This window comes from Anopheles gambiae, chromosome X (assembly GCF_943734735.2).
Source record: "Anopheles gambiae chromosome X, idAnoGambNW_F1_1, whole genome shotgun sequence".
Taxonomy (NCBI): Eukaryota; Metazoa; Arthropoda; class Insecta; order Diptera; family Culicidae; genus Anopheles; species Anopheles gambiae.
Genome location: NC_064600.1, coordinates 14,961,020 through 14,974,179, shown reverse-complemented (window position 1 = coordinate 14,974,179; position 13,160 = coordinate 14,961,020). Strand labels below are relative to the sequence as shown.

The following is a 13,160-nucleotide window of genomic DNA, read 5'->3' as shown; positions in this document are numbered from 1 at the left end:
GCTGTGTGTGTGTATGATTGCGTGATGCTGACGATGCTTCTCCTTTCCTACAGCTACATCGTGAGCCTGTTGAACAAATTTGAAGTTGCCCTGTCGTGGGACGCCCGCACACTGTTGATCCCGTCCCTGCTGCCAACCGAGGAGGATAGCAGCTCGGATCGAATGGTCACGGTAAAGGTGAGTTAGCCGTTTTTATACTAGCAGTCTCGGTAGAATCGTATTTCACAACCTTATGTCCTGCCAAAACTGTCAATTTACTGTCTTAAATTTTAAGTCAAATTTGAATATGTTAGTATAGTTTTGCCGCATTAGCTCCATGCTGTACGCTTCCACTTGCAAAATATTACCTGTTTCAAATGTTTGATTTGTTCATTTGTGTATTGATGGCCCGTTTCGAAGGCGATTTTTAAGGGATTGTAACGAGACTCCAACATCGAAAATATGACAAACTTCATTAAATGCCCCAATCATGGAGTTGAGAGGGACTCTAGAACCATATCCAGTTCTACTACGGTTTAGGGCAACGAAGCAACGGACGGGAACGAAGCTGAATTGCGGGTGGGTAAAAGTTTAACTGCCGGAACAGGGATGGACAGTCGATATCACTTTGCAGTAAACCAGCCACAAACGCGTTTCATAAGGTGGTAACTGACTGCCAGGTGGCCAAGGTAACAGGCGTGCCGCGTATCGGGTTAAGCGATGTTCTATCGATTCCATTCTCTCAGAGAGTCTTTGGGTTGAGGGCTTTCAGACAACACAGGCGAGTACTGGATGGATAATACCGCAGTATAATGTTTTGATGCAGATTGGGTCTTTGAAATCTTTTGTTACCCGAAACAACATGCCATGCAACTGATTACCTCGAGTAATCACATCCTCCGTTTGCTGGTCAAAGGACCGCTTTGAATCAAGTATGACACCGAGATTAGTGCGCTCTATTTGTAAACCGTTTACTGTGTAGCTGGTTTTTCTGATTTCTCGTGCTCGTGTGAAAGAAATGACTCGACATTTTTCAATGCAAAGGCTCAGGCAGTTGCGATTGTACCAATCGGTGAAAATCGGAAAGGTATTGCTGTAGCTCGGAGTGGTATGTGTCATTCTTTATCGTCATGTAGATTTTGATGTCTTCTGCATACATTATGTGATTCGCTGCTGGTACTACATAAGATAGGTCGTTGATGAAAGGTCGTTAATGAAAGACCTTCAAATGCACTGTTGGAAAGATACAGCATAAGATCGATTGATAAGGTTACGATTCTAACCGTCATGTTAAATTTCGCTCCAGTCCCAATTTATTCATCTTGGCTAGAAGAATGTTGTGATCGAAGCTATCAAAAGCCGCCTTTAAATCCATATAAATTGCATCTATTTGCGTTCTGCAATTCATGTTACGGAGACATTGTGATGTAAAGTCAACAAGGTTAGTGTTCGTCGATCGCTTTGGAACGAAACCATGTTGTTGAGGGCTAATATAGTGATATGAAGACGTCAGCAAACTTGTTTGGATTAATTTCTCAAATACTTTGGCACCAGCACTGAGTGGTGTTATGCCCCTATAGTTGGCTGCTTGTTCTTTGTCACCTTTTTTTAAATATGGGGACAATCCATGAGCTCTTCCAGATAGAAGGGAACTCCCCCATCTGGGCCAGGACTAGCTTTAGGATTAACTGCTTTTAACGCATTTAGTACAGCTTCTTGCGATATATTCAGGTATAGTTAGATTAAGGTCGATGACATCATTAGGAGTGTTAATTAAAGGTCGCTTTTTGGTGTGATAATTAGCACACACGAGTGACACTCTTACCATTTTGCTAACTTTAGCTGCTTTAGCAACACCATTAACTGTTGAAGATTTATCAAAAAATCATCATGTTGATGTAAAATGCTAGTTATTTAGATTTTTTTTTTCATACAAAACTACTAAAATTTATTAAAAGCTGGTAAAACTAAATGTCGATGTATCAATTATCGCAGTATGCCAAGGATGCATGCATTGCTTACTACTGTCGTCATTTTGGTTGTAGTGTAAAGTTTTGAAATAAGAAACATAGGATTTCTTGTTGCTAGTTTCGCGATTAAACGTGTTAAAACACGTGTTAAACGTCGCTTAGGTTCGGAGTACGTCACAATGTTATAAAATCGGTAAATTTTCATCAAAATGACACCGACTTGAATGGCTTTCACACGCAAACAAACACTCCCGCTCTTTCCTGAGCTCTCATAGTTGATCACGTCTTGGCCAGAATGTAAAAAAATGGAATTAAAAGATACATGACCAATGGATACGATTCTTCATTTAAACCTGTTTCTAACTAAAACCAACTATCCTAATCTATTTAAATCAGGTATTTGATTTATTGCTATCGGTATACAATAGCAAAGCAACATTCTAGTAGGATTAGCCGTACAAATTTGCGGGATATTTTTTTGGTAGCTATTAACACAATGAGTGAAAGAAAGCGAAGATTTCAAACGATGCATATTTTACGTATTTAATACTTTTCATAAACTCATTCACAACTAAGTTATGGTGTAAAGATGCACTATTTTAACTTTTAGCCACAATAGAGATACTTATGGCGAAAGACTAGGAACATTGTAGTCATAATGGATATCTAGAGATGAAATCATAGATAGAAATTTCCTACAATGTGCACTAAAAAAAATTTGATGTACAAATTTAAGGGTCAGTTTATTTTTGACAACAGTAAAATCGGTACATCGAAGGCATATCATAGCCATAATTGGTACACGTACGCTTCTTCTTTTAACGAACAAAATGTCGAATGTAGAGCCCAAGTCCTTGCGTTCAACATAACATTTCTATGCTGTTGGTTTCAGGTTTCAGGAGGTTGGTTTCAGGAGCATTTTCAGGTCATCTAGGTAACATAATCTGTGATTGAGTAAACAAGATCGTTATTATAATCTGTCAAACCTCATAATTTGCGAACAATACATCACCTGATGCCACAGAGAGTTCAGAAATAAAGGCAGCATTATCAGATAATTAGGAAAACCACTGTATGTAGTTCTTCATAGAGCACTCCGATCATGTCTTACATACGGCATGATAGATCTTAGCATATTACCTTCATATTTCCCTAGATTATATTTTATTTGAGAAGTCAATCTTAAGTGAAGTTGGATGGATCAATCTTTATGGTCGAACTCCGTGTAAAATTTCCCCATTATATGGCACTTCTCCTCCTGGCAATAGTAACAATATGCAGTGATAGTTACTAAATGAACATTTTTGTCGATAATTTTTTGGCCGTTAAGATTTTTGCACCATTCTTAGAATATCACCAATCATGTGTGCGGCATGGGATGAGAAGGTCATCAAGAAACGGTATTGCCGGATCGATTAGAAAATTATCGGTAACAATATCACTTGCCGTAGCGGTCAGAAAAGTCCGCCCGCCGCAACATTCATTCCCATGAAAGGTTTTGCTATACAAATTACTGACCATCTTTTAGGATGACATTTCATTCGTTTGATGAACTAATCATTAAGGGTAATTATGTGATTCGAGTGTTAGAGAAAAAGTGTCCACAATGTTTATTTTGTATAATAAAGCGTGTTAAAAAAAACATCGATTTGTCTCGTGTGTGTGACATGTCTAGCTGAGCTAAGGATTTTGTCAATCATTATTCATTGCATTACCCGACTCAAACGATCCTAACTCAAGATCAGAGCTACGAGAAGTGTTATAATTTACACTAATAGTAAATAATTTCAATGAAAAACGAAAAATGATAGTAAAAAATGAGACTTATCTAACAACCGTCTATAATACGGATATAACTTCCGTTCCGATCTCGTAGTACAGTCGTGAACTCGTACGTCCTAACAACATGCCCGTCATAGGTTCAAGCCCCAAATGGACCGTGCCGCCATACGTAGGACTGAATATTCTATCGAGACAACTCCGGAATCGTCCCCGGAATCGAATCTGGAATCGACTCCGGAATCAGCTTCGATTCCAGCATCGGATAGACCTGGGAATCGCAATTTGTTCCGGTAACAGAATCAGAATTGACTCCAGAATTGGAATTAACTCGGGAATGAGAAACGTGGCATGGGAGGAGGCGATATCGCGAGAATGGCATGGCGATCAAGAGGCGATACCGCTCTCGCTTGGTTTTTTTGTCAGATCAAACTATTGCGCACTCTGTTCCCGATCTTAAACTGAAGAATCTTTGCAATTACAGTAGAACTCCTCATAACGAGTACCCCTTATTACGAGTTTTTCACATAACGAGTAAATCTCAGAGTTGAATCTCGCATAACTTTCGTTACTAGGACGAGAAGTATGGTATAACTTTATGATGTACAAGTGTGTGGTATGATATATTGACGTGTACTGTAGATCAAAAGCCAGTTCATTTATTGAAATCCTTGAAAAAATAGTTCGTGCTGCAGAATATTTACATCAAAGTTTCGTGTGTGATAAAAAAATGATGAAAACTAGTATAAAATGTCTAACATCTGAGCATCGAAGTCTTCCCAAACACAAACCGATAACAGATCGTTCAACATTTTTATTTTGCAGCAATTTTAATCATTGATCAAACAATTGAATGAGTAATAATGACAGAGGAATAGTGAACTGCAGATTAATATCCAATTATTAGTATTTTGAAGATGTCTTCTCGATGTCTTTTTTCATCTTTTTTCTGTTGCTCATGTGCATTTATACTAGCATATTTGTGATCTTGGAACTATTTATTTCACTTTTGATACACATTGTAATGGAAAGAGTCTCCCACATAACGAGTTAGTAACTGGAACACATTAAACTCGTTACGAGGGTTTCCATTGTAGTTTTTATAATAGGAATTACCAATTTTGAACCTTGCTTGGATGATATAATTACATACAAACAGCAATATCTCATTGCTTGAAATTATGTACCAATCACTTTGTTGTTTCTAAATGTGTTTTTATTTAGAAGGAAATTGCTAAAATGTTATAATGTAATCATTTATTTTCAAAAAAACTGCATTCTGCTGACCCGCGCCTCTCGTTAATATGCTAAATTCTCCGATCTCTGATTTAAATCAATTTAAAAATATTTAGTACAGGCAGGCCTTGACCGACATCGGTTGTTGAGCCAAAGAAGAAAGAAAAATATTTAAACAGCATAGCTAATATAAACATTCTTTCTCTGTCTCTCTCTCTCTCTCTCTCTCTATCTCCCTCTCTTGCGTGATAGATTGCAACACGTTCGAAAGGATGGGTGAATCGGGCACGCCGTAACCCGCTGGCCTACACCGGCCACTCACTGCCCTCGTACGATCAGGCGCCTTCGCAAACGCTGGCCAGTTCGGCTAGCCTGGACCACTCGCCGATACCGACACCAACGCCCCTGGACAGCAGCCACCCCGCGACCGGCACCGGCTGCGACGTGCAGATGGTGCCCCACCCGGACCGGTCCATCTCCCGGCTGCTGCTCATGTCCTACTTTCCGTCCGGCTTCTGGTCGCGGCTCATTACGCGCGTGCTGGCCGACGACCAGGTGGTGGAAGCGGTCCGTGGCCTCTACCCCCTGCCCAAGGACCTGCTCGACCAGTGGCCCGCGCTGGAGGAGACGCCGGCCCTGGCCGCCCACTGGGCGGTATGGCAGACCGGGCTCGCGCTACACTTCGGCCCGTCCACGGTGGTGTTTAAGATGCGCGAAATCTCCGTCACCTGCCCGACCTCTCCGTACCGGAACCCGATGAACCGGTTCAAGCTGAAGCAGGACGGCGTCTGGTGCGACATCGACCTGACGGCCAGCTCGATCCTGGAGATACACTTTCCGTGCAGCGCGCTGCGGGTGCAGGTGCCGGCGACGCCCGACGAAGCCCGGCCGCCGGCCGCGCACGAGATCGAACCGAACGTCCAGTGCCTGACGCAGCTGCTCGCCCTAACCGTCGACCATATCGATCTGCTGCTGGAGGACTGGTACCCGACGCTCGGCACGCGGTTTGTGCACACGTCCGAGGGCCGGTTCCTGGTGACCCGGCTCGTCCCCTGCCCGCGGTGCCTGCGGGAGTGCGAGGAGCGGCACGCGCCGAACCTGCCGTCGCAGGTGAAGCCCTGCTCGGCGCTGAACCAGCGGTATGCGGCGAACGGGGGCGGTGGCGTTCATCGGCACCATCGGTTAAGCATCGGCGAGCGGCGAACGGCCGACGGGGGCGGAACGGGCAACGGCGAGACGAGCGGCGGCGGAGGCGGCTTGAACGAGCTGCCGGGCATACTGCACGACTGCACGGCGCTGGCCGGCCGGAAGTCGCAGGACTCGCTCGGCTGGTCCGACTGCGACTCGGGTGTCGGCCAGGAGACGGCCGACAGCTCGAGCGAAACGTCGATCGAGTGCTACACGCTGGCGGCCCTGGCCGGGGACGGTTCGCCCAGCTACAGCTGGATGGTGGAGGAGTGCATACTGGCGGCGTACGATCGGAAGACGGTCGCCTGCCCGGTGCACGGCGAGATCGAGCTGAGCCGCATCACGCCCGACGTGGTAGGTGGTAGAGAGGCGGGGGCTAGTGTTAAACAAAACAGTTACGAGCTTTTATGTTTTCTTCGTCTACTTTTAGAACTTTATGGACCTGCCCGACCACTATCTGATCCGGTCGAGCGATATCAACCGCGGTCCGCTGCTAGGGCGCGGTGCGTTCGGGTTCGTGTTCAAGGCCACGTGCAAAGCGACCCGGCTGGCCGGCAGCAGCAGCAGCATCACCACTACCACCACCCTTGCCGGTCGGCTATCGTCGCTTCTGTCGTCTCCGAGTGCTGGCCCAACGAGCGGCGGGGGCAGCACTGGCGCCGGGCCCACGATCAACATAGCGATGAAGATGCTGCAGCCGGTTGCGCCTGGGCCGCGGGCACGCCAGAGCGCCATCATCGCGTACAAGGCGGCGCTCGGCAAGTGGGAGCGCGATCCGCTCCAGCACGCCTGCAAAGCGTACTGCACCGCCCGGCAGGAGCTGGCGGTGCTGCTCACCCTGCGCCATCCGCACATCGTGCCGCTGGTCGGGGTCTGCACCCAGCCGCTAGCGCTCGTGCTCGATCTCGCGCCGAAGGGTGCGCTCGACGCGGTGCTGCGCCACTTCCGGCGCAGCGGCGCCCGCATCGGCCCGTACTGCTTCCAGGCGCTGGTGCTGCAGGCCGCCAAAGCGATGGAGTACCTGCACCGACGGCGCGTCATCTACCGCGACCTGAAGGCGGAAAACATTCTCGTGTGGGAGTTCCCGGAACCGCACGCGTAAGTACAGCCTGTCTGCTTTGGACAGTGGTCGGCAGAATAAAGTGCCCACTACTTACAATTTTACCATTTTTTTCCCCCGTGAAAAAGGAAGTTATCGTACTGCTTTGATTTTTGAAACATTGTTCGCTACATGCTTATGAATGTGCAGTACCCAGTGCTGCAAAATGTCATGAGCATCACGAGATATTCACCAACGAAAACATAGAACATATCCGTGGTAGTTTGATGTTCATTGCTGATATTCAATGAAAGTATGTCAACGACATGCGAGTGCTTGAGTCAAACGCGATACTCTGACTAACAAGCTAATACCGTCGCAAGCATAATCATTTTTCTCGCTGTGAACAGTGCTGCCGAATGCCACTTTTTCAGTCACCAAAACTCATGACTGAAACGAAGTTCAAGTCAGCTCACGTACACAACTGTGATACGACTGTGATGATCAGAGGTGAGACTCAAATAGTTGATTGGAATCACATGCCTAATGACATTTTGGGTGGCACCCAACTCTTGATCACTCATTTGGTCACTTGGTGATATTCACGTCATTCTTAGAATATACTTGGCGTGTGGTCCCAAGCAGCAAAATGAGCATGCTTTCTCGCTGTCTGGTTTAATTGTCTGTCGGGTCAAACAGAGCAAGAAAGCATGCTCATTTTGTTTTTTGGTACCGTACGCACCGCATATCTCCCATGAGTATCGTGATGATCACCGACAGAAAATGTTGCGACCAAGTGATTGGTCAAGAGTTGGTTGCACACAATGTCACAACAATTGTTTGAGTCTCACCTCTGATCATCACAGTAGAGCTCATGACGATTACATTTTTTTTGTTTCAGCCGAAATTTGTCATGACTCTGTCAGTGACTATGTCAGTGGAGGCCGGTCTTGTGGCGACTGTACCACCAATACCTGTATCAACTCGTACGACTTAACTAATAACATGCCCGTCATGGATTCAAGCCCCGAATGAAACGTACCCACATACGTAGGACTGACTATCCTGATATTTTTTTCTTTGTTTTATAGAAGCTTTGGACCTTCTGGTTGGCATTCGCCTCTTAGTTTATTCTGATATGGTAATAAATAAGTCACTGAAAGCCAAACCCACAAGTGGTACAGGCAGGCCTTGACCAACAACGGTTGTTGTGCCAAAAAAGAAGAAGAAGAAGAAGAAAGTTAGTGACATTTTGCAGAATAGTAAAAAAAGTCATGACATAGTGACTAACCAAGGGTTGGTCGCAAAAATGTCACGAAGCATGCATTGGTCACACCAATCGTTTTGAGTATCACCTCTAGTTATCACAATTAAGCACGTGACGCTGACATGGATTTTGTTTTAGTCAGATTGTTTAATGACATTGACAATGGCAGTTTGCAGCACTGGCAGTACCAAACCATGACAAAAACGATAAACTTGATCTGAGAAAAAAATGTTTTTTTTTCCATAATTGATCAAAATCACTCAGACAGAATAAAGTACCCATTTCATTCTAAAGAAAATATATCTTTGAGCAAATATAAGACCAATCCAATAATTTATATGCATTCCTCTGACATTCCAGACCTTCAGTTTCAGAATCTTTGGCAAATTTTATTTGATTCTATCTGCGAATATTTGGGACTGGTTCTTCCTACGAGCATTTCAGAGCTTTAACATATTTTGTTTTATCTTTATCACGCCATTTGTCCACACTTGCTTCGAAAATCGCCCACGAAATCTCGATCGGATTAAGATTAGGACTAATTGAGGCCATTGAAGAAGTTTTTTTTATTCGATTGCAAAACAAAATCTTCGCGTATGTCTTGAGTCGTCGTCCTGTTGGAATATTTATTTATTTTCTTACTCCGTATTTTTCGTATAAAACAGATAAATTCATGCAGGATGCTTATATAAGTAATAACTCTCATCATGCTCTCCACTCCTACTAAAGAAAATCTCCCCCTGGTCATCACATTGGACCCTTCATACATCATGGTTTGTTGGATCACGGCTAGATATATTCGAACATCAGTTCTAATTTGGATTCATCTGTCCAAAGATCAGTTTTCCAACAATCTAATATCTACATGTATGCTATATCTGCATGTTCTTCATCATGTTAAAGCCAATTGGCTTTGTTAGACTTGCTGTAGATAGGGCGAGGGGCTTGAAGGACGCTACATCTTACGAACGGTAAATTAATAAAATGGCAATGTGATTGCCAGCGGGTGTTTCTCCTTAGGATTAACTATTGTTAGTCCGATTCCGACTCCGGCAAAATCTGAATCATTAGTTCCGCACGGAATCGGAGTCGTTCGGAGTCAACCAGAGTCGATCGGAGTCGATCGGAATCGTAGTTGGGCGGAGGCAATAGGAGCCGTCCGGTGCAATGTGCTTGAGATCAGGTATTTTATTTCCTTTTGTTTTTTTTTTATCTTTCATTTTGCACGTCGTGTACAAATCTGTGTTTCGAAGGCCGATTCCGGATGACTCCGAACGACTCCAAATGACTCAGAATGACTCCGAACGACTCCGAACGACTCCGGACGACTCCATATGACTCCGACTCCCAACGGCTTCGGCCGACTCCTGACGACTCCGGACGACTCCGGGCGATTCCGGACGACTCCAAACGACTCCGGATAATGTTGGGCGGACCTACCATTCGGAGTCGGTTCCGGAATTATCGGAATCGGAACCTATATTAGCATCCCGAATGAACTCTATGGGATATTTCTTAAAAAAGACGGGACTTGAAAACTAAAAACTTGTTATTACAGGCTTACATGCCAACACAGACAATCAATAAAAAAATTAAAAAAAAAAAACAGCTCGTATCGAATAAAACACCTTCAATGTCCTCCACGAAGTCTACATTTTGGTGCCATCGAGAGCTTGTAACCGCGAGAGTGGATACAACTGGTGTAACAAAAAAATACATGCAAATTTAAAGCTCTGAATTACGATTGAGAAGAACCAGATGCAACACTAGATAAATTTAAAAAAAAATTAAAAAAAATCCTAAATTTCTGAAACAAGGCAGGAGTGTAACTTGGTGTTATATATGTTAAAAAATTCTCTAGAATGTTTAAAGTTATTTTGTCCGAGTGATGTTGATCCAATTTGGAAAACAATATGTTTTCTCAAAGCAAACTCCTCATTTTTGTCATGGTTTGATTTGGCACGAATGACGTTTTAAAAAATAAAGCAGTACGTTAAACTCATTTTTCACGAAAACAGGGAAAAATTGGGAAAAATTAAAAATTGTTAGTAGTGGGCACTTTATTTTCCCGACCACATGGTTTAAGCGGATTTACAAAAACATAACCGATAAATTAAACGATTTTTCTCACTCCCCCCCTTTCTCACAGTCACGATCATCCGTCGAATGCGGTGCACATCAAGGTGGCGGACTACGGCATCAGCCGCATCACGCTGCCGTCCGGCTCGAAGGGGTTCGGCGGCACCGAGGGCTTCATGGCGCCGGAAATCATGCGCCACAACGGCGAGGAGGAGTACACGGAGAAGGTGGACTGCTTCTCGTTCGGCATGTTCCTGTACGAGCTGATTTCGCTGCGGCAACCGTTCGAGGGCCACGAGGCGGTGAAGGAGTGCATCCTCGAGGGCGGTCGGCCAGTGCTGACGCACCGCGAGACGCACTTCCCGTCCTACTGTCTCGACCTGATGGTGCTGTGCTGGGACCAGCAACCGAAGGTGCGGCCCTCCGCCAGCCAGATCGTGTCGATCGCGACGGCACCCGAGTTTACCCACCTGCTGGACGTGATCTCGCTGTCGCACGGGGGCAGCGTGATGGACGGCATCGCCTGCATGATCGCGAGTGCGGACGGCGAGGAGACGGGCGTCGTGTCCGGGTACGAGCTGTGGCTGCCCTGCTCCAACTCGCGCATCGACATCCTGGGCGGGTCGGCGAAGGGCTGGCAGCAGTACCATCGCATCCTGTGCCCGCAGGTCAAGGGTGGTGGTGGTGCCGGCACGACCGGCACGAGCAGCGGCGGACAGGCGGGCGGTACACCGGGCAACGGGCCAACGCAAGCGTCCGGTTCGCAACCGACCACGCCACACCTGCTGAAGACGATCAAGCTGACGACGGCCTGCGCGGTCGAGTCGGCCGTCTGGATCGGCGACGCCGAGGGCAACATCTACGCGTTCAACGCGGCCGACTGCGTGCACCTGTTCTCGTACGCGCTGGAACCGTCCGCCCCGTCGCCGGTGGTGGCGCTCGTCTACCTGAAGAAGTTCCATCGGGTGGCGGCCGGGCTGGAAAATGGGCGCCTGTTCCTGCTCGACTCGCAGCTCATCCCGAGCACGTACGTGTCGGCCGAGGGTAGCTTCGTGCTGTCCGAGCTCGGGTCGGGCGAGCGGCTCTGCTCCGTCACCGCCCTGTGGCACTCCGAGGACGAGTGCGAGCTGTGGTGCGGCGAGCGGGACGACGCAATCAGCGTGTTTTCGCTGCGCAACTCGCACGTGTCCGGGCAGCACCATCTGACCCACTTCCCGGCGCCGCTGCCCGTCCGGGGCCTCAGCGTGGCGCTGCTGTACGCGTCCGGGGACGACTACGTCTACTCCTACCTGTCGCCGAGCTACATCCTCTACCAGTGGCGCTCGTCGACCAAGCGGGTGGAGAACAAGCTCGACTGCTCGAAGCTGGTACCGTGCTCGGAAAGTCTCAAGAGCATCGCGATCGACGAGCGGCTCAGCCCGGGCAAGTGCCAGATCAGTGCGCTGGCCGTGCTCGGCAACGAGCTGTACGTCGGCACGACCTGGGGCTGCATCATCGTGGTCGAGCGGGGCAGCCTCCGGCCGACCACCGTCTTCCGGCCGTACGAGGAGGACGTGCGGTGCATCGTGCCGGTCGTGCCGGTGACGGCCGGGGACGAGTCGGGCGGTGCCTGCACCACGCCGCTGATCGTGACGATCGGGCGCGGCTACCGGTCGCTGATCGAGCGCTACACGGACGTGACGGTCGGGCCGAGCACGGCCAGTGCCGGGCGGCACGGTCTGGCCGCCACCACACCGACCGCCCAGGACAAGCGGCTGAAGGAGGCGCTGCTGCGGGACCGCTCCAACCACATGCACGCGCTCATCTGGTCGGCGGAACACTGGGCACCGATCTAAGGCGCGGTCCGGGTGTGCATTAATTGTGTCTGTGATTTAATTTCGGTTTTAAATGACTTTTCGCACTGCTGCTTTTTGGAGGGACAACAGCAACAACAAAAAAGGCAAACAAACAGAAAAGAACAATTAAGTTAAGGCGGCAGCACGATTTGGGCGATTAAATTAGCTTCGTAAACAACCCCCCCCCCCTTTCTCGTTCGCTTTACCGTCGAGCCGGGTATCGAAAATCCCCCGTTTATCTTTTATTGTAATACTTACGGCACCGTCCACCCCCGCCTTTTGCTTCCTCGATCTTCCCGGAGAGAGAAGTTGGTCAGTCTGTGACAGTCTCGAGGCGGGTGGCCGAACGAACCTGAGTTATGGATATTATTGCAAATAACTAGCTTATTTAAATTTAACATTACGATCGCGGGTGGAACGCGTGAGAGCCAGGGAGAGACACAGAGCGTGGAAGTGTATAGGTAAAATAAAACAATATATATTTTAACACGGTCAACACTGTGTTTCGAGTGCGCAATTTTGAAAACCCGATGACCGTTGACAGTACACTAGAGTTGTGCCTCAAAAACCGGAACTGTACGATTCGTTCAATTCATCCTAAAGAACGAACGACCGACGTTCATCTAAGCAACATTCATCGATTCTTTATAAATCATAATGTACTGAGTTTTTCATGAAAATAACGTCCTACCCGTCGAAATAAAGAACGTCTTGGTACGCCAGGTCGTTCATTTCCCCCATACAGATCAGAACGTGAACCTAGTGTGGCCACTCAACCGGGAAAACCG

General features: G+C 47.3%; 1 protein-coding gene across 4 annotated transcripts in view; it reads left to right on the top strand.

The window, feature by feature from the left end:
- Nucleotides 1-12,868, top strand: part of LOC1272399 (leucine-rich repeat serine/threonine-protein kinase 1) — a 30,419-nt gene extending 17,551 nt beyond the window's left edge. For all 4 annotated transcript variants that reach the window (XM_061642696.1, XM_061642685.1, XM_311349.6 and 1 more), the window contains 4 exons: nucleotides 54-177; nucleotides 5,217-6,506; nucleotides 6,583-7,250; nucleotides 10,608-12,868. In XM_061642696.1, coding sequence (XP_061498680.1) covers nucleotides 54-177; nucleotides 5,217-6,506; nucleotides 6,583-7,250; nucleotides 10,608-12,372 — 3,847 coding nt within the window. In that variant the 3' untranslated portion in view covers nucleotides 12,373-12,868. The remainder of the gene's footprint in view (nucleotides 1-53; nucleotides 178-5,216; nucleotides 6,507-6,582; nucleotides 7,251-10,607) is intronic.
- The last annotated feature ends 292 nt before the right edge of the window (nucleotides 12,869-13,160 follow it).